The sequence below is a fragment of the Bactrocera neohumeralis genome, chromosome 4 (assembly GCF_024586455.1).
Source record: "Bactrocera neohumeralis isolate Rockhampton chromosome 4, APGP_CSIRO_Bneo_wtdbg2-racon-allhic-juicebox.fasta_v2, whole genome shotgun sequence".
Lineage (NCBI taxonomy): Eukaryota > Metazoa > Arthropoda > Insecta > Diptera > Tephritidae > Bactrocera > Bactrocera neohumeralis.
Window position 1 is genome coordinate 1922690 of NC_065921.1, and position 22205 is coordinate 1944894.

A 22205-nucleotide genomic window follows, 5' to 3' on the forward strand; every position below is an offset into this window, starting at 1 on the left:
GTGTGTGTTTCCCGAACGCAAGATTTCAGCTTAAAATATTTCACTCATCCAAAGCTTTGGCGAGTGGATACACTAGTACAGGGTGAGTTGTTATGTATCTGTGTTGTTATGTATGTTAAGTACTCGTATCATTTCCTAGTAGAGGCAACGGAATATCTTGAAACCGGAGCTAGTGCAGCCTCTTTCCTCGAACTTCATTGTTTCTCAAAACAAAATGACTGACTGACACTTCAAAGGCACCAACTTCCGACTCTTGCTTACCAAGAAAATTTGCCAAAAATCTTCCATTTTCCGCCGTCTTCAAATCACTCGACGCCACCCTTTATATGCACATGGGTGTGTGTGCTTGGACTGGATGGATGTTGGACAAGGTTAAACTGCCATCAACTAAATGAAAACGAAAGTTTATTCATCAGCACACCAATACACGCACATAATTGCATTTTTATGTGAACAAGTTTGGAGAATGCGACGGCAACAAAAGCGTCATTTGCACACAGGCCCAGAGACTTTGCGTTCGGGTGTCAGTGTACTCGTGTGGTTGTGTGTTTGTGTGAAGAAGTGAGAAAGTGTTGACAGCAAATCGCTTTTGAGATTACTTGTTTGCGTGTCTGCATGTGGGGGTGTGTGTGTGTGAGAGGGCGCCTTGTGGCAGGCTGCAATAAATAGACATGCGGGAGCATTTACATGTGTGTGGCTGTGTGCAGGTGTGTGCTTGGAGGATGTATTTGTAGTGCATCGGTTGCATGCGGCTTGTGAGTTGTTGCCACCGCATTTGATGTTGCATCGTGTTGACTTGAGTTGAACGAAAAGTCATTAAGTGCACCAAGGTGTGCTGTGTGAGCACACGAGCACAAACAAGCCGACTATTTGTCTTGATTTACACTCGCACACGTCTGCAGCCGGGGCACGTACTAACCAGTATGTGTGGGTATGTGTGTGTGAATACGTTGCAGTGTGGCGCATAAAGAAGCAGTTCACTCAGAGGTTATGAGCTCGGGTTCTAAGTTACTTTTGCGTTATGAGCAGAGACATAAAACGCTCGTAAAAACGTGGAAATGAGCCAGTCAATGCCACAGCGCTGTATACCGTTAAGCATGCATATTTTTGTTTTGTTATATTTTAGTCACATTTATTTCTTATTTATGGGGCTGGCACTCTCTCGCCGCCGTGCGCCCTAAATTTAGCTGAGTGTCAGCGCGCTTACTTGAATTCGTAAGCAGAGCGAAAGCGGTGACATTCAAAATCAATTTCCTTAGCCGGCAGCCACGGCAAAGTTCACGGCTGTTTGGCGCAAAAGTGTTTACTGACCCTGGACTAAGGTTAAGTGCCAGTCGCCGTGACAACGAACGAATGTATCAAAATAATAGATATGCGAAGTAGACTTACTCATTACGTAGGCAAAGCGAGAAATAGGGAAATGCTAATACAAAACATTGAGAGTGAGAGTGGTTTTCAAGAGTTGTCAGACCAAAAGAATTTTCACTAAATTCGAGAAAACGGTTGTATTGCTATTACTATACTCTGAACGGAGTATATTAAGTTTGCCACGAAGGTTGTCGCACTCAGCAGTAATTTAAGTGTATACATATATAAATGAGCAGCGTGAAGAGCTTAGTTGATTAAGCGATGTCCGTCAATCTGTCTGTCTCCCGTTCGTCTGTCTGTTCATGGACGAGTTTATGAGATATCGATCTGAAATTACCACAAGCCCTTTTCTCCCTAAGAAGCTGCTCAGTTGTCGGAACCGCCGATATCGTCCACCAGAGGATATAGCTGCCATACAAACTAACCGATCAACATCAAAGCCCTGAATGGAAATTTTTTTCATTTAACAAAGTATTTTCACAAAATGTAAACAAATTTTTTATATCAACTTCACACTCAAGTCAATTGAGACGGGATATGATCGCGAAAACTTGCAACAGATCGCTGTTGTTATCGAATGTGTGAGAGTCTCTTCGTCGGATATTTTATTTCCTTTTGTGTAAGGAATCCAGTGGTGTGATTGTCGTTGGTGTACTTCTGTATAGGTGTCGATGTGTGGTACTCTCGTGAGTAGTGTATAATGTGGATTGTAAGTGGTGATATGGCGAGTGTGGGAAAGTTTCCATATCAGTGTTGTGAGTCTGAGTCGTTGTTGTGTGCTAGTGCGGTGTGTATTTTAATGTCGGGGATGACACCCATTTATCCAGATTTATCAAAGTTCTTGTTCGGCACAACCGTAGTTAACTTTTTTCTTGTTTCTTAACAAAATATAGCAATTTCTTTGAAACTGGCGATTATAAAGATTAAGTCGATTTTGTTTCAATTCAAACGCCCAAGCAAAGGCTTGCCGAGAATGCAGCCTATTATTCAGTTATAAATGGAATCAAAGCTGTGGTGAGGTTTAACAATCTCTTTCAAATCAGATGAAGAACCACTTGCGGAGTAAATTTTGGATTTTACTTTATTTGTTCGCATGTTATAGTTAAGATCAAATCATTACCGATTTATCTTTGCTATAAGAAGTCATTCAAGAGGGCCCAGTCCAATTAACAGGCGAATTGATTAATAACATACACAATTTTGGAGAGCAAACTAAAAGAACACACACATCAAACTAAGCTAGATAATTGAACTAGTTATAAACTCTTTCACATTGCAGACTCTACGCTTTATCCGGATACCGTTTTCTATAACTAATATTTCTAACCAGACGTCAACTCTCCGATTTCAAGCAAAATATAGCTAGTCACCTCGGTTCATAATAGTTTTTATAAAATAATTTCTAATGTGAGTTTTGCTTAGAAAATTTGTGTTTTTACATATTTCGCAGACTTCTCTTTCTGAATAGACTTAGCAGATTCATTTTTATTTAGGAACATTTCTATGTGAACTATAACAGTCGTCTATAGTTTCGTGTGTTCCTGCAGGAAAGCTTTTGGATGACTATCTTTCGGCCGATTTTCAAGGTACGATTGAGCAAGTTCTGCTTGCAGCGATTTGTAAATTCTACCTTTCCACCTCTTTTAATGGGCAGTGTCGCATAATAATGTCAAACGAATGTCACGAAAAGAATATGACTTATAACTGGATATAAATAGCTTTTCTGCTTATTTCCAATTAATCAAAATTCTTTCGAAATTAAAATTACGATTAAAGTGAGCTGAAAAAAGGGATATTGCCCACAACTGCATTTATTTTACCAAAAAATAACAATAAAGTCTATTGAAGCTCAGTTTAGTTTTATTACTTATTAAGCCCCAATTGAGTACACAAATGAAAAATCCTCCATAATATTTTCACAGAATATTGCCATATTTTTACGACTCTAATTTGATTTCCCTCTCTTTTTCATGCTGCGGACAATTAAACATCGCTGCATTAAAACTCGTCAAAACAAATACAACAATAAACAAAACTATGTAAATAACACCGTAAAACGGGGTTGCCACATTAATGGCTCCGACCGCTGCAAATGTGTCCGCAAACAAATTGGAACCACGTAAAAAATGCACGCAATAAATATCAATGCGGTCCGTTAATCCAAATTAAACTAACAAAAAATGTGAAATGCGAAATGTGAAAATAAAACAAATGCGAATTATGCTAATAAAAAATGCAAATGCAAATGGGAAACATAAACTGCTGGCGCCTGTGTTGACAACTATAAATTAACGGCAAATAAAACATGCACGACGTGCCACTCGAAACAACGGTGAAATATGAAACAACGCGAAAATACAAACATACAAAATGCAAATGTGTTCGTGGGCGTGTGCGCGCGTGTGTGTGTGTGTGCAACAGGCAATGTTTTTGTAATAGCGGCAATTATACTGGAGCGCAACCTACAGAATTTGGGCAATTACTTGGTGGTCTCGCTGGCGGTGGCCGACTTGTTGGTGGCATGCCTGGTGATGCCACTCGGCGCGGTTTACGAGGTAAGTTCCGTATAAACTTCACGCGAACCGCTCGCTGTCCGCTGGCGACAACCGCTGGACGAGTGAATAAAAAAGGCATTTAAAATTAACATTCTTTTACTCATGCAAAACGCGATGTTTATTAATACGGACACCTTAAAAAAAAGAAGAGGAGCACTTACTAAAATGTTAAAAAGAAATAAAACTTTTATAAAAATATTGCCGTGAAAAAAGTCCACCCCTCCTCGTTGCCACTCGACCGAAAAATACTTACCCGCCGTGCATATAAATATTAAACAACCGTTAAATCTTTGTTTTATGAAGGTATTGTTTTTGTCTTTCATGCAGATTAGCGAGGGTTGGATACTTGGCCCGGAGCTATGCGACATTTGGACTTCGTGCGACGTGCTCTGCTGCACAGCGTCCATACTGCATCTGGTGGCGATTGCAGCCGACAGGTAATTTGCATATTTCCGCATATTCATAATGAGCCATTGCAGTTGGGGGATTTTCATTAGCGACGACAATGAAGCAAATGTAAATACAGAAGTATAATGCTCCCTCCCTCCATCTACCGATATGCGAGTATGCATTTTTAATCTGGGGATGAAATTCAGCTCGAAAGTGACCGTACATATTTTGCTATCAATAAATAATTTATAAATATTTATTTAATGAGAGCTGAATACCTCCTGAAGTCCTCGACTTTTGATATCTACTATATGCATTCAGATGTAATATTTGTTGAACAGATAAGCCTGGCTTTCATGATAATAGAACTTCAGTACCAGTAAACAAATCTACATAACATTGACTATTACGAGTATTGTGTCTAGAAAAGCAGACCAACTTGATGAATAAAAGACGAAAGCGGCTAATACTGGTCAGACTGTAGTATTATCCACAGAGGAACAGTTGAGAATTTCTAAAGTAATATTTCATAAACACCAAAGGGACCAAGAGTTCTGCTGGAAATAACACTAACATCTTCTTGACTATTCCTACAGTTGAACAAAAAGGTGTTCTTAATCTTTTAAAAAGAAAGCCGTATTTACAAGTATTATCATTTCATAGATTCATGAATATCTATTTCGATGTTTCCTACTTTTTTTAAGAAAAAATATGGAAACTACAAATTTAATGGAAAATGCTTATTATCATTCGAAGAACATTCTTTGACTATTTTTTTTTTTTTTTTTTTGATGATTATCTTTTTCAAATGTTCAATTAGTACAATTTGCAAGGCCTGAATTGAAGCGGGATTGTCCGCATAGACTTAAGATTTTACATACTTATCCCCACAGGAAAAAGTCTAACGATATGATATCACACGATCTGCGATGAGCGAGAAGTGAAGCCATCTTATTGAAGCCAATTGCCGCCGAGATCATGAGCTTCCATTTCATGCAATTAATTATCATTAATAGCAACAGACCGTTTTCAATGCCAACATTTTTGAAGATATATGGACTGATGATTCCACTGGCCAACAGACCACACTAAACCGTTGTTTTTTAGGGATGAAAAAAAAGCTCTTGAATCCCTTCAGGTTTCTTTTCGTACCAAATGTAGCATCTTTGTTTGTTTACATACCTTTTGAGCCAGAAATGGGCCTCATCGCTGAAAAAAATTTGGCTTGAAAACGTCGGATCTTTTGTTCAAGGACGCAAAGAGCGAAGCGATGTCGCTTGGGAAGGCCGAACAACTTCAGTTCTTGCACAAGCTGTATTTTGTACGCTTTCGATTTAAGGTCTGGACGTAAAAGTCGTGACATACAATCGTCAGTCCGAGTTACTGCCAACGACACAGAATCGACTCTCCACGGACTTCGTGTACACTCTCAGCTACATCTGCTATATTTACTTCGCTGCGTGGTCTATTCGGTCGAATATTATTCAATAATGAATGCTGGGTCTCAAGATGGGTAATTGTGTTGCGAATACGACGCTGAGTAGGCCAATTCTGTTCATTGTAAGTTGGACGAAGCACGCGAAAAACATTTCCTACTGAACCAGAGTTTTCGTAATACAGTTGATCGATTTGTTAACATTATTCAGGCGGAAGTTTTTCTATGAAGAAATGCCAAACAATCCTGAACAAAAATAACATGACAGCTGGATACGTCTCAGGTTTCTAAAAAAAGTACTTCTACTTGGATTACCCTTTAACTTTCTCCACACTCTAAACCCTGGATTGGCCAATTGGTGAGTATTCTCAGAGTTCCAACGGTTTGGCCCAGAATCATGAAATGTGTATAGTCATATTCTATAGACGATGCAACTGAAATACTTTATCTTTAAGCGGCCAGTTTTTTAGAAAATTGCATACAAACCTTTAATTTTTTTCCTACTTGTACTCGGCCTAATTTACCATTACCATTTTCGTGTTTTTTAGTGATTTATGAATTCGAAAAGTATAATGTTTTCGCACGCTGAAGCTTTAATTAATATTTGTCTACATTTTCCACTTTGAAAAAACATACAAATTCCATTTAATGCAATAAAAATATTTGAATGCGAATATCAGCACAGACTTAATGGAAAGTTTCCACTAATCGTAATTTATAGGCATAACGAAACAACAACAACGCATTTGTAAACTTTGCTTTATGCACTTAAATTTGTGTACGGCTGTGTATCGAAGATTTGCTGCAGCTGGCATTAAAAAAACACTGCGCCACAGTGAATTCCTAAATCAGTTATTTATTGACATTTTATTATTCCATTTATTCTCATTGAATTATGAGTAATTGTAGCGACTCTATTAAAGCCATAAAGCTTAACCATCCACTTCGCCCGACGCCACAACTCTGATATTTAATGTCAATCACCGAAGTCGGTGCGTTAGGGGGGTGGGGGTGGGCCTGCCTGAGAGCAAGCGCCGGATAATCCTCCGATTTTATTGTTGTTGCTACGTTCGCTTACTGCGAATGCTCGGCTGTCAACTGAGTAATGATTACGAATTTATTTGCGATTTAAAGTGCTTCAGCCAAAGCGTCTTTATTTGCCTTTGAAAGGAAATACTTTAATGTCATTTTCAGTGCCTGAGATATGGTTGTAATTAATTACAATTATAATATATTCAAATAATAGTGATATTTATGGCTGCTCGGCGCATAAATACCAACGTCACTGGGTCATGTCACTCTCAGCTTAGCTCCCCGAATGTTTATTGTACAAATTTAATTTACTGCGCCTCGGCGCACACACCCACACACACACAGACACACCAGCTCGTATTGATAGCTTCCAGAGCCAGGCACAGCTGTTCGCCGTTGTTGTCGCTGCCGCCGCAGGAAAAGCGCACGCCGGCCGCGGCATGTATCCATAATAGCATTAAAAATGTATAAGTGGATGAACAAACACACACACATACATATTACTATGCAAATGTTAGTTTTACGATAGACAAATAAATCGTCCGGTGGAAATTAAAATTTGTGCTTATTTTTCGCTTTTACAATTTTGCGCTTTTGCACAAAATGCTCATGGCTAATTTCAAAAGTCAAAGTCAAAGTCACTCACCTGTGCTGCTGCCTGGCAACAACAGAAACAATGGACGTCCAAATAAAACGCTCACACATATTTGACATAGAAACCACATTTTATCAGAACGCCAAAAATTTCTGCCAAACATACAGACAAACTAATACTGTGCCTACAATTACAGCAATGCCAAAAAATGTGTAGTTCTAATTCATTCCCAGCAAACCATAGTAGTGGAGGCGAGTTGTAAATATCCATATTAGTTGACGCCAATGAGAAGAATTCTCTTTATCAAATATGAGAAAGATGTGTTCTCACAATTAAATAAAACATTAGTTGAAGCCCTCTTAATTCTTCATGACGCTACTAAACCCAAATCATATTTAATTTCTACTTTAGAGTTGAAAGTATTTCGTACTCTTGCCACATTAGCTGTTAATTGACATATGTATGTAGGTTTAGTATAAGAATGATGCCGTAAGTAATTTGTATTGAGTGTGTTGAACGTGGATACCTGCTGGCGACAACCTTACCTCACGGCGCTCAAAAGCTAACTAAAAGGGTACCTACCCCCCGCGGTATTATTATTTGTTAACTGGCCACAAGTTATCCCACAAAACCTTAGTAAGCCCTTTCCTTTTTTCTTCAACTTACTGGGTACTGCCAGGCATTGTCATACTAACTATTGAAATGCCTTCAGAAATAGTACCGTAATATCGGTTTCTTGCTCGATTGTGGTTTACTGGGTAATAATTTGATTATTTTTGCTTATTGGCGTGATGAGCTATCTGATTTATTGTCTTTTGGTGTTGATATTCCAAAGCCAAAACTAATTTGGAATCAAAACGAATTTATTGACTGCAGTCAACAATCCATGGGAGTGTGTGTGCCACAATGCGCTGTGCGTATACACACATACACACAAAGTAATTTATTGACATAAAAGCACATAAAAAGGCACATAGCAACTTATTTTTGCTAATCACTCATGCAATAGGCGATATTTTGATTTTAATTTCACAAATGAAGGAACGCAAAAAATTGCGTTGGATGGCTGAAGGGTGAGTTTCAGTATGAAATTGCCGCCTATGACTGCAGAATGACATTCTAAAATACTTGAAATGAAGATGGTTAGGTTGTGAGTTGTGCTCGTGCTCACAGCAAAGTTATACGATAAGAAGAATGGATATCGCCAGTTAAAGTCTGGTCTGTAACTTGAAAACAAAAACCGAGGCAGTGATTTGCAGTACATATCATTAAACAATACTATTTTGGGGCATTAAGAGAAGTAACACCTCCAATTACTTACGAAGTTTATTATATTTAGCTTACCTTATCCACCATTCCCCTCACCTGCCTTCTTTTCAGATACTGGACAGTCACAAACATAGATTACAGCAACGTCCGCACACGAGGTCGGGTCTTCTGCATGATATTTTGCGTCTGGTTTACAGCGCTCATAATCTCGTTGGCACCGCTGCTCGGCTGGAAGGATCCGGACTACATGCAACGAATCGAAAGGCAAATATGTATGGTTTCGCAGGATGTGGGCTATCAGGTAAGAGCGACCACTTCCCCAAAACCACACAATTTGTAGAACTATGTTGAAAATAGTCGGCTATAAATAACAAAACGTTTTCAATTATTTGTTTCGGTTTTAGATTTTTGCAACATGTTGCACATTTTATGTGCCACTTTTGGCCATACTGGCGCTCTACTGGAACATCTACAAAATCGCACGCAGACGCATCCAGCGACGCATCCAACAACGTCCACTCCCTGTGGCACCTAGTCACAATCAGGTAAGTGCCGCCGACCAGCAACCGACAACCATCAATGTTGCCACCTACGGCTCGTAGTTTTTTCCGCGTGTTACCACTTTACTGTTGCATGTCGCCGCCGGCAATCGATTGAGTGGTGGTCAGTAGGCAATCGTTTTAGAGCTCTTAATGGCATTGCAAGAACACAATCAATTTACTGGTGCCAACATCCGATCCCCACTCCCTCCGCATTGGCCGGCAACATTTTGCCGCCAGAGTAGCACACGAAATGTAGTCGCAATCAATTGACGGCGCCTACAGCTGGCTATTCATCATATGCTCTACACCCACTTTGTGGCCGCCACTGTTCGCAGGCTTTCAATGAAATTGCCCGTGACCCAATCTCATTGACCCAGTCGTTGGCGTTTGCAGCAAATTGAAAGCGTTCACCCATTGCGTCGCTTGGCTTGGCGTCTGCCACTATTCCATTGCGGGTACACATTTGCAACAGCGCGTGCGAGCCGAGGCAGAGCGTCTCTAGGCATTACAGTTATTTGGTCGCATATAAACATAGTTGAGAGCAAGCACATACTCCGGAAACTTGCACAAATAGAGGACTCTATTTAGTTATTGTGCATTCTGCGAAAAAGCAACAAAAAAAGTGCACTTTAGTGAATATGCAATTGAATGATGGGTGTGTATTTTCATGGCTAACGTCTGAACTCGCTTTGGCCCATATCGACAAAGTGCATGCTCTTGGCAGTACCCAGCCTCTGAAGCCAATCAACGCAGTCTCATTTGTATTGTAATTGGGTAATTAGTGCAACGACACATAGGCGATAAATTTCACTTCTCAATGCTATCCAAAACCTCAGAGGAGGTCAACTTGTTGACTGAAACGTTATTTTATGGTACAAAATGTAGTCTTAAGGCACATTCGCACCCGAGAACCAATTCCCAACTATAACCACACCTTTACTTCTCAATTGCCTACTCAGTCCGAAGTAGCACCTGTTGGCAAGACTTATTCTGCAGCTCGAATTACTTTCTCCACCAGCAGATTGAAGAAGTCGCATGATAAAGAGTCGCCTTGTTTGAAATCTCGTTTGGTATCGAACGGCTCGAGAGATCCTTCCCGATCCTAATGGAGCTTTTGGTATTGCTCAACATCAGTTTACACAACCGTATTAATTTTGCGGGGATACCAAATTCAGACATCGCGGCATAAAGGCAGCTTCTTTTCATGCTGTCGAAAGCAGCTTTGAAATCGACAAAGAGGTGGTGTGTGTTGATTCTCCTTTCACGGGTCTTTTCCAAGATTTGGCGCATGGTGAATATCGAGTCAGTTGTTGGTTTGCCAGGTCTAAAGCCACACTGATAAGGTCCAATCAGTTTGTTGACGGTGGGCTTTAGTCTTTCACACAATAGACTCGATAGAACCTTATATGTTATGTTGAGGAGACTTATACCACGGTAGTTGGCACAGATTATTGGGTCTCCCTTTTTGTGGATTAGGCAGAGCACACTTACATATTTACTAAGAAGCTAACGCATGCTGCTTATCAGTTCTTCGCCGCCGTGTTTGAATAGCTCGGCCGGCAATCCATCCGCCCCCGCCGCTTTGTTGGTCTTTAGGCGGCTAATTGCTAATTGAACTTCTTCATGGTCGGGCAATGGAACGTCTACTTCATAGTCATCGACTGGGGAATCGAGTTCGCCTTCTCCTGATGTGCTTTCATTGCGCGATCTTTGGATTCGGTATAGTTGTCATCAAAATGATCTTGCGGCAGGTCAAGGAAACGGGCTGTTTCCTCGGGGTCGGACCATAGTGAGAGGGGTGATAGACGAGTGGGGTTCGCTGAGCATGCAAAGAGGTGGTTAGAGTTATGCGAAGACTGATTATACGCTGGACATATATTTGGGTATGTCGGGGTCGATTCTGGATAAGTAGGAGTTTAACCTACTACAGTATCATCAAGTCTCAACTTGTATTATTCTTTATTTTTGTTTGACAATTTATAAAGTATATCTATGAAATTATGTAAGAACATCTCTTATATCGTAATACGGCGTTACACCAAAAAATGAATGATTTTAGTTGCTACCCACTACTGCTCCCCATATAACGAGCTCACTAGTTTTTACCAGACCAGCTGACTTTAATGTGTCTATCTCAGAAATCTGCCCACGACTTAAGATAAACTAGTAACAAAAACTGTGCTTAATACTAACACGAAGCTGCGGGATCTCTCAACGAGATTTTCTCATATCTCTCCAAGCGCTGTTACAATAAGAAAACACTTGGAAGGCATGTCATCAAATCTAACTGTTCCTATAGTTTTTGTCGTTGTTGTAGCGGCAGAATTTTGCCAAGTTGACCGTCCTTGACCGGGTAAAACATCCGGGTTCGTTCCGGTTACATAAACCCGACTGTCGTGGGAACGGCTACAGTCTTCACTCGTTCTTGAAACAATGTTCTATTGACACATCTTTTCGTATCCGCATCCTAACAATTCCGATAATAACAAAAAACTTGTTTATAACTGTAAAGGAATTATTTAGGTCATTTTATTTGACAACATGGGGTTTCCACAGAACCATGAACTACGAAAGTTGGGATGGCGCGAACATATTGTATTTGAAAGTATTCGAGGGTGCCAGCGCACATGTGCCCGATTGGAGTGTTTTGTTTTTGCATGCACATTAACCATGTCGCCAATCATAACAGAGCAGGCACATCAATCTTATCTGCCGCTTAGGCAAACACCGATAAACCGAAGGAAGACATTAAACCAGAGAAAGGAGAAAATCAAAAAATATGCACACAGTAAGCACTTTTGCAGCTCGGCGCATTAGGAACGTTGCAAAAACGGAAGAAATGCGAAATGAGAGAATCGGAACCACAATACTTTGCCAGCAGCTGCAGCATAGTTTTTATTGTTTACATCCTTTTCATTTCTTCATTTTGTATTCTCCTTTGTGTGCATCCTCAAGCACCCTTCTGTCAGCACGCACACACACACACGGACGGACGTTTTTGGAAAGTGCTCGAGCAGGCACCTTGCAGCATCCCTTTTGTTATTCGCCAAACAAATAAGTTTGCATGCATTACAAGCCTATTCACATGCAAAGTGCAAACAGATCTCATAAATTAGTAAAAGTACACTCAGCAGCTGTGCCGACACGCTGCCAGTGAGCGGCGAGCGGGAGAAATGCAAAAATAGAAACATTCGCAAAGGAGCCGAGATGAAAACATTACTGCTTGAGTGGCACAAAAGCAGAAAGAAGATGGCGGGAAGAAGGCGATTTTTTCAAGAAGTTTTTCAGCAATATCTTTCTGCTGCAGCAACAGACAATTACCCGGTTATTGCTTGTGTTGTTCTGCGCTCAATGAGGCTTTTTATCGCTTACGCTGCCGCCGCCGCTGCCTCTGTGTGTTTGTGGGTCGACACATATGTTTTTCGTTTTTTTCTCGTGCTTTCTCACATTTTGTGCTTACGAAGACAACTACATGTGTCGGTGGCTGCTTTCTTATTTCGGCAAGTGTGTCATTAAGTGAAGTAATGATGCCACTTCAACGGGGTGCATTAAGAGGCTTGAGCATGCACTCAGCCAAGCAAGTGTCGCTGTGTGCGCACTTTCGCACACAGTTGAGCTTAAGCAGAAGAATGCAAATATGTACATGCTTTATGCAGAGCATAAGTAATTTTCTTAACACCCGAGCCGAAAGCAGTGTGAGAATGAGCGAAAATACAGCTCAGCGAAGTGGGCAAGAAAGGAAAGTGAAAGCACTGGCTGTAGCTGTAATTCGGGACTTAAGCGCTATGTAAAAGAAGCAACGTACATCAGAAGTCTTATTCGCCTCTTCGCCCGCCTCCATGAATGATTTATTTTATTTATCTGCAACAGGAGCAGCTGCGAAATATTATCTTCGCCTTCGTTTCGTCTTTTTATCGCAAGAAAATAATGGCAACCATATCCCACAGGAGCTGCCGAAAGAGCTTAGTATACATGCTCCTCAAGTACGCTCCGCTCAGTCTGCGTGTACATGTCTGTACAATCATGTTCCTTTATCCTTCTTTATTTTGAATCGATAATTTAATACGCTAATGCTTTAGTCTATTAAACTTTTTCCACTTTCCACTTTCTTCATTCTTATCGCTTTCAGAAGTGCTCCACCGCTTCGATGCAGCGCAAACGTAAGCGCCTAAAAATATGCTTCGGCAAGGCGGAACAGAACGCGGCCGCCGTCGCCAACAACATGGAAACGAACGTCGGCAACTCGCTTAGCATCAGCAACATGCGCGAGGAGACCGAGTACAGCACCAGCAACTTCGATAGCAAAAGTCACGCAACCGAGGTGACAACGGCCTCGGGGGAAGCGGAAGAGGTAAGCGTCCTTAAAATATTCCACAAAAATATCAGAAACACATTAAAATTCAATAATCGGGTTTGCATTAGAAACACACGGATGAAGTCATAAAAAGATAAGTGAAAGGTTAGGCTCCTCATTTCATTTTAAGCTATTGCCCGCGACTTAGTATGCGTTTAATTTAGAACTGAGTATTGGTATTTTATTTATGCGGAGGCGGTCGTAATCAAATGCCAATAAAATAGATATTAAGTGCGTGGATAAAGGCATTTGTTGGCCAAACTCAAAGAAAAAAATATCATATTTAAGTTTCAAACGGTGAATATTTTTATCCGAAAACACAAAAATGTCTTTAAAAGCGGAGAATGTTAGACTCTCGTCTTAAGATGGCAGAAAACAATTTCCAAACTGTGAAATTTTTTTGAAAACAAAAAATGAATAGTAAGGCCAGACAAAAATATGCTGATAGAGTCAACAGCCATTTTACAGGGTTTGTCCGGAAAATAATAGGGCTGAATCGATTTAAAAAAAATTATTGAACCAATTGGTACAACTCTTTAAGGCATTCTCTGGAATAGCCTTGCTAGCCGAGGTTCATGCTGCTTGGGTCCCTCAGCCGTCTCAAAATGCTTGTCTCTCATCGGCCTTCTCAGGCAAGGAAACAAAAAAAGAAAATGAGGGGGGGCCACTTCTGGGCTATAGGGCGGCTGCGAAAGCATTGGGATGCCGGCCGTGGTTAGGTAAGAAAGGCGTTGTGAGCCGGGGGGTTGTCGTGGTTCAACTTTCAATCGGCTGCGATGTTTTGTCGGACCCGATTGATTTTTGAGACTCTTGAGGACTTCCACGCGTTGACTGTTTGTTCAGGAGGAACAAATTTATGGTGGACGATGCCTTTGATGTCAGAAAAGACAATGATCATCGTTTTCACTTTGTATTTGCTCATTCTTCCGCTTTTCATCAGCGACGTCTTCCCGGCCCTCCAAAAAGGCCTTTTGCTAGCGAAACGCACCACTTCTTGCTAAAACAACATCTGGGTAAGCCTGCTTGATCATAGCAAATAACTCTGTCACAGATTTATCGAGTTGCGCACAGAATTTAATCGTGTACCTCTGCTCTAACGAACGACTTGCTTTCGGCTTGCTCCATTCACAGAGACACGTCGCGCGAAAATGTTTGTGTGATTCTCCAGGTACTCGGAGACAACTGACCAGCCGCTCGCTCGTTAGCTTGGAACGCCCTCTACCGAATCCAGACGGTGCGCGCACGCTCAAACGAACAGTCGCGGCGGAAAAAAATCAGTCCTATTACTTTCCGGACAAACCCTGCATTTAGAATTTGGGTTTAATTTAATACGCTCCAAGTAAGAGGAGTCTTTGAATCTTTGAACATGTCACTAATACCGCGAAAATATCTGTTAGCTCTTTTTATTCCACCATAGGTGTTAGAAACTCTTTCATACATTTTGTTCTGATATTTATATTATATTTAGAATACAAACCTAAGCGAGTTTAAAGCTTAGATTTGTTTCAATTCACTACTTTCGTAACTCCAAACTTTTCTTTTATATCATTTTCACTTTGATCCCTCCGAAACAGTCTCAAGTCTCCGCTATTGGTGAAATCTCCACAGTCTCGCAAGAAGTGGCCAGCACCGCGCAGCAGCAACAGGCGATCGCGATTACATTAACCACATCAGCACAGCATTTGGCTATCGCTGGTGCTGCTCAGACCACCGCCGGCAAGGAGGCCACGTCAACCAACAAGCTGCTCTCGAGCATACCAAATCCCTACCACAAGCTGGCTAAACGCCGCCAAATGCTCGAAGCGAAGCGCGAACGCAAAGCCGCACAAACATTGGCCATCATCACAGGCGTCTTCGCCATCTGCTGGCTGCCTTTCTTCGTCATGGCGCTCATGCTGTCGCTCTGCAAGGAATGCCACATCAGCGCCGCACTCACGTCACTCTTCCTCTGGCTGGGCTACTTCAACTCGACACTCAACCCGATCATCTACACCATTTTCAATCCGGAGTTCCGACGCGCCTTCCAACGCATCCTCTGCGGACGCAAACGCACGCTGCCCAGCCGCAGCGGGAAGATTTGATTCTGAGAGTAGTTGAGTAGCGTGGTCGTTACTTTTGTATCGCCACGCTACAACACATGCAAACGAGGTGAGTCAAGTGCGTCCACATGCTCCACTGCCTCGCAAGTGGCTCTGAAGTAGTTGTCCTACAAGCACTCTGTCTGTCTTGCATAACGGCAGTGCGTACGCACAAACACACGTTTTTGAAAAACTAAAAAAGTTGGAGTCGACATAACTCAGTCTTTGTTTGTGTTGTTCACTCGTGTTTTGCAGATACTAACCGAACGGAGCACACAGCTGAAATACACAGCATGTAATAACAGTAAACACCGACAACAACAACAACACGAGTAACACCACACAACCAATCCCCGCCCAGTGACTACATCGAAGTTGCACGTCTCCTCGCCAGTTGATTCACACAAGCAAGCAGCGAAAGCAAACAAGCAAACAAACGAACAGACGAAAGTCACTAAGAAGTGCCAGATTCACCTATGGCAACTCGTGTAGAGGGCCGCCCCGCCCTGCCCTTGCGACATTTCAGCAAACTCGCCGCCACTGCACACCCTCGACCGCACAGCCCCGACCGCACCACTCACGCACGCAGCGCCATTCGATGCACTCGCGTGTAATTCCCTCCTTATGCAAATAACAAGCAACGAAGAACTCTCCGAGCATATGCGATACACAAATACCACTTGAGCATGTGATGTGACTAGAATGAAAAGTACATGCGGTTGGTGAGTGTGTGCGTGTGCAAATATGGCACTTCCGCTGCGAATAAACACACAGCCGCCGCACACTCACCCGTTCACCCGCGCGGGTGCTCCGAGTTGTAAGTGTTTGCTCATGGAAGTGAACTCGTCTGGAAATTTAGCAGCAATTTCTTTGGTAAGTAAATATGTAAGCGAATAAAGCGTTGCTGCGGTGAGTAATTGACTTTTTTGGCCTCCCTTGTGATAATTTTTCCTAATTTTACTTTAAATAAACAAAAAAAATATGTTTCACCATAATGACGGATCAAGTGCGGCATTGATAAGTCAGTTGGGAATGTCATGGTGTCGTGGTAACTTCACAACAAATCGAAATTAATTGAGTGTGAAGTGCAGATTTTCAATCAGCGAATTCCTCAGTCCACAGGAAGCTTAAAAAATGCTTTAGGAAATAGTGCTCCATACTTTTATTTAAAGAGAATGTCCTTGAGCATTGAACTTGCACATTACCATATCTAATGTATTATTATTGTACAATATTCATATTGAATGTGGCTCTGATAAATACATTAAAAAACTCTTCCGAAAAGCATGCGTGAAGTCTTCAATATTGGAAAAGACTTCTGTTCTCCTCAGAAAATTTCCCTCGAAAACTCGTAATGTGGACTCATCAGATGTTGTTGTCGTCCATCCCTCTCCATATATCAAGACGGGAATAACGAGTGACTTATAGAGTTCGTCGATAGGGAACTTTTCTTCTCAGTTGCCTACTCATTCTAAAGTGGCACCTGTTAGCAAGAGTTATTCTGCGTTGGTTTTCCAGGCAGACATTGTTGTTGGTGCTAATTTTGGTTCCAAGATAGACGAAATTATCTACGATTCTGAAGTTATGACTGTTAACAGTGACGTGGGAGAAAAGTCGCGAGTGCGACGACTGTTTATTTGATCACAGGAGATATTTCGTCTTGCCCTCGTTCACCACCAGACCCATTTGCTTGAGCCAATGATATCGATGTCATCGGCGTAGGCTAATAGCTGTGCACTCCTATAAAAGATTGTAGTTTCTCTATTCAGGTCTGCAGCTCGAATTATTTTCTCCAAGAGCAGATTGAAGAAGTCGCATGAAAGGGCGTCTGCTTGTCTAAAACCTCATTTGGTATCGAACCGCTCGGAGAGGTCCTGACGGAACTTTGGTATTGCTCAACGTCAGTTTACACATCCGTACTAGTTTTGCGGGGATACCAAATTCAGACATCGCGGCATAAAGACAGCTCCTTTTCGTGCTGTCGAAACCAGCTTTGAAATCGACAAGGAGGTGGTGTGTGCCGATTCTCCTTTCACGGGTCTTTTCCAAAATTTGGCGCATGGTGAATATCGAGTCAGTTGTTGATTTGCCAGGTCTAAAGCCACACTGACAAGGTCCAATCAGTTTGTTGACGGTGGGCTTTAGTCTTTCACACAATAGACTCTATCGAACCTTATATGTTATGTTGAGGAGACTTATACCACGGTAGCTGGCACAGATTATTGGGTCTCCCTTTTTGTGGATTAGGCAGAGCACATTCAAATTCCAATCATTGGACATGCTTTCGTCCGACCGTATTCTACAAAGAAGCTGATGCATGCTCCTTATTAGTTCTTCGCCGCCGTGTTTGAAAAGCTCGGCCGGCAATCCATCGGACCCGGTGCTTTGTTGTTCTTCCGACGGTTAATTACCATTCGACCTTCTTCATGGTCGGATGTTCGGTTCAAACGGATGTTCTTTGGCTACAAAGAGGGCACTTGGTCTAAGACCGGAAGTCGTGAGCTGCTTGAGCCATATGTAAAAGGATCGTTTCTGGCCACTCCCAAGTAAATGGCAATCAGAAAACTTTTCTCGCTCCTGTGAATTCTCAAGAACGTGTCACTAAAATCCAATTTCCCCACAATTTATAACTGTTTTGTTATGCTTTATAGAATTAATATAATTAGGCATTGTTTGAGCTTGAAATTTATTTGTATATCTTGACCTCTACAAAACATAATTAAAAAGCACACTTCGGAAATTTGATAAATAAACTCGGCATTTGTTTAACAAAAACAATAACTACTAAATATGTTATTTTATTGCAGCTTAAGTTTCTGAGGGCACCCGAGCATGGGAAATCGTACAACCGATTGATAACGGCCACGCACATGTAAACCAACAAGCAATAAGCACACACACATACACATACAAACACCAACTCACCGAATTTGTGATTTGATAGCAACTGAAGTTCGATACTTAAAGGTAAACAAGCCGCTCGTCAACGCCAATTGGCGAGCCCAGCAGCCAGTCGTCTGGTTGCAGTGGCTGTTGCAACTGTCTGCATTTATTATATAACATTATATGTACGTATGTAAGTGTGTATGCGTGCCGTGGCATTTCGTTTATTTTGCAGCATGTGCCAATTTCATTTCCTTATTTGAGTAACGGAACGAATGAATGGCGCGACTTGTGAGCAGCGATGTGACTGTGTGCGTGCGTGTGTGTGTTTGCTGAAAAGTTGGCTTTCTCGGCGGTGGTGCACAAAGTTAATTAAAACTGCATTTTGTGTCCTCACAAAAACGGGAAACCAACTTGAACACATGAGCGCACAACCATACGCACACACACAGTCACACGAACACACTCTTGCTCAATGGCGTTTGGTTGCTGCCACACTCTTCACAGCGCATCTCAACTCCATTTTGTGCTTGTGTGCGAATATAATCTGCGCGCCTGAATGCGAGTGTGTACATATGTATATGTACGTGTGTGTGTGTGAGTGTCATATAAGTATGTGAATGTAATCTCATTAACCCGAAAGTAAATAACGCACTTGGAAGATTTTGGTGTTAATTAGGTCTCCAATGCTCTCTTCCTCTCTTTCACTGCCCTCCTCCGCTGCCTCGCCAACTGCTGCCAACCCGTTCACCCGCTCACCCTCTGGCCGACAGCTAAATAGCTACAGCGCGCTGACAATCTGGACACCAGTCACATGTCCCAGCCATCTTCCAAAAGCCAATTAAAGGATTTTTCGTCATTAAATCTACTTTTGTTACAGACACATACATATGTATAGCGGTGACACATATGTATGTACACACACAACTAAACATACAACATATATACAATATTTAGAGAGAGAGAGAGAGAGAATCAACTAACAAATATACTTGTACTTGTAAGTAAGTATGTAGTTTGTAGTGGCATAAATTAAGTGAAAGTAAACGATACGCTTTTAAAGAGACACAAAAACAAAGTTTTAATAGTATTTAGAATGATTTACTACGTTTTTTAAGAACTCGCAAAGTCTTCTGATAGTCTTGGGAACAACTATATACATATATACCTACTTATAAGTGGATATTAACTGAACCCATGTGCATATATATATATGTAACTGTAAACTTAAGTACTTAACTGTGCAATCGCAAGTCAAAAATCAAAAGTATTTATAAATTCGTTAGTGTAAGTATATGTCAGTGATTGTTAGTACATAGTTTAAGGCATTGCGTCATATTACTCATATAACTGTACATACAAAAACAAAAAAAAGTTAAAAATTGATAATATTTTTTTGCATTCAGCGTTCTTTTACTCGGCATATGTACGTGTGTAGGTTATCACTTAGTCACTTATGTACTGCGCACTCATACATAGTACTTATGTAAATGTATATAAAGCTCAGTTATCATAATCGCATTTCTATTGTATGTATGTATGTATGTTCGCGATTTGAGATTTGAATACGCCTAAGTAGATTAGTGTGCTAAGCTTATTTTTCGACTTTGTTGCGCGCAATGCGCTCCCCAGGAAATGGGACTTTATGGTGCCATGGTGAACCTGCATAAGCCCACAGGACCCTTTTAAATCCCCGCCTTGTTAATAACTTTGTAAATAGATTAAGTGTGTACGGCTAGTTTATCCACGCTCATAGAGCGTTTTGAGCGCTTATTTTTTCAGCTTACCTGTTGGTGTAACTAGCAAATGAATTCGCGACAACCACAGCAACAAAACCATAATAATAATGTTAATAAGTGTAACTAGAAACGCTGGCAATGTATAGATCTGAAAATAAACTGTCTGTAAAAAACTGCATCACTTTTGGTTTCATTTCATTGGCGTAAAGTTGTTTTGATTGTATTGCAGGCTTTCGCACATCGGAGCAAGTGATGTGACTTGATGGGAATTTAAATTCAATTTTCACTCTTTTGCTAATCACGCACTCACATCAAGATGCCTATTAATTTACATATAAAGATGAATTATGGAAATTAAACAATGACTGCTAATTCCAACCTTTAATCTTTGCCCTTGAAAGGTGAGTATGGATGTCTGTTAAATTAAGGTTATGAAAGCTCTACCTTGCAATTCCACTGGATTCGGTTTTTAAGTCAAAATTAAATATGTAAAGAATAACGGCAATTAAGGAAGCATAATGTATAGGATAGTCGAAAAAGTAAATTTTTTTGTACTTCTAATCAAACTTCAACTTAGTTTTTTTTCATATTTATTATGAACTTTAATGAACCAAATATGTACCATTTTAGTCGACCACTTTTAGCTATTTTTTCCGCTAGACACATTACTCCATTAGTGCAAAACTTTTCTGGTTTCTCGGCGAAAAACTGCGACAAGTCATTTCACTGGCTCTTTTGAAGACAACTTTACTCCATTAAGGGAGTTCTGCATTGACCGAAACAAATGGTAGTCGGATGGTGAAAGGACAGGGCTATATGGTGGATGCATCACAACTTCCCAGCCACGCTCTCCCAGCTTTTGTCGAGTCATCAAAGATGTGTGTGGTCTAGCGTTGTCCTGATGGAAGACGAAGCCTTTTCCTTTGATCAGTTCTGGCCTTTTTTCGATTGCTTGCTTCAATCTCATTCACTCTCATCATTCTCTCATCACAGTAAAATATAGAATCAATTGTTCGACCAGGCTGGAGAAGTTCATACGAGTAGTGGATGATTCCTTTCCATTCCCACCAAACACCTCGCATAAACTTTTGAGGCGTCATCCCTGGCTTAGCGACCATTTGTTGAGCTTCACCACGCTTGGACCATGATCTTCTTCATACATTGTTGTGGTATTTGATCCACTTTTCGTCTGTTTTTCCTTTCGCTTCAGAAGTGGTTCGATTTCATTTTGTTGTCAGCAAAGAATCGCAGATGTTAATTCGGTCCATTAAATATTTCACAGACAATTAATGTGGTACCCAAACATCGAGCTTCCTTTAGAAGCCAGCCTTTTTTAAATGGCTCCAAAGCGTTTGATGATGAATGTTAAGTTCCTTAACGATAGCATGGCTGCTTATGTGTCAGGTTTGGTTACTCTTTTCCTTAATTTCATCGACTTTTTCAACGATATGTCGACCAGAGCGAGGTGCATCTTTTATATCGAAATTTCCAGAACGGAAGCAAGCGAAACATTGCCGTGCTAAACGAGTTGATACAGCATTATCTACGCAAACTTCACAAATTTCAGTGCCGGCTTGCGTGGCATTCTTCTCTTTTTCATACAAAAATTTCAAAATATAGCGAATTTCTTCATTATTTTTACACATTTTGGAACTTTTTGTCACATTTTCCGAATTTAATTTTTTTTAGTTAAATGAATGAATCTATTGACAAAATACGAAAAGAACTTTTCGACTACCCAATATATTTCTATTAAGCAAGACTTAGAGGTGCTAAATTCAAATGGTAACCAGTACTGTGACCCTCAACACACGCTTAGGGCTACTTAAACTCACCGGCTACTCAAAAGTGACCAAAGCTCTTATAACAATACAAATATTTTCCTTTTTCCTCGCCAAATGATCAGATGTCAAGAGTCTGTGGAGTGAGTTTGCCGCGACTAAATATAGTCAGAGAATGGAAAAT

At 41.0% G+C, this 22205-nt stretch overlaps 1 protein-coding gene across 1 annotated transcript in view; it reads left to right on the plus strand.

The window, feature by feature from the left end:
* Nucleotides 1–20418, plus strand: part of LOC126757145 (5-hydroxytryptamine receptor 2B) — a 32777-nt gene extending 12359 nt beyond the window's left edge. Inside the window, exons 4-12 of the mRNA XM_050470805.1 lie at nt 3790–3923; nt 4251–4360; nt 8756–8945; nt 9049–9189; nt 13316–13537; nt 15115–15688; nt 15874–16491; nt 18426–18585; nt 19275–20418. Coding sequence (XP_050326762.1) covers nt 3790–3923; nt 4251–4360; nt 8756–8945; nt 9049–9189; nt 13316–13537; nt 15115–15621 — 1304 coding nt within the window. The 3' untranslated portion in view covers nt 15622–15688; nt 15874–16491; nt 18426–18585; nt 19275–20418. The remainder of the gene's footprint in view (nt 1–3789; nt 3924–4250; nt 4361–8755; nt 8946–9048; nt 9190–13315; nt 13538–15114; nt 15689–15873; nt 16492–18425; nt 18586–19274) is intronic.
* The last annotated feature ends 1787 nt before the right edge of the window (nt 20419–22205 follow it).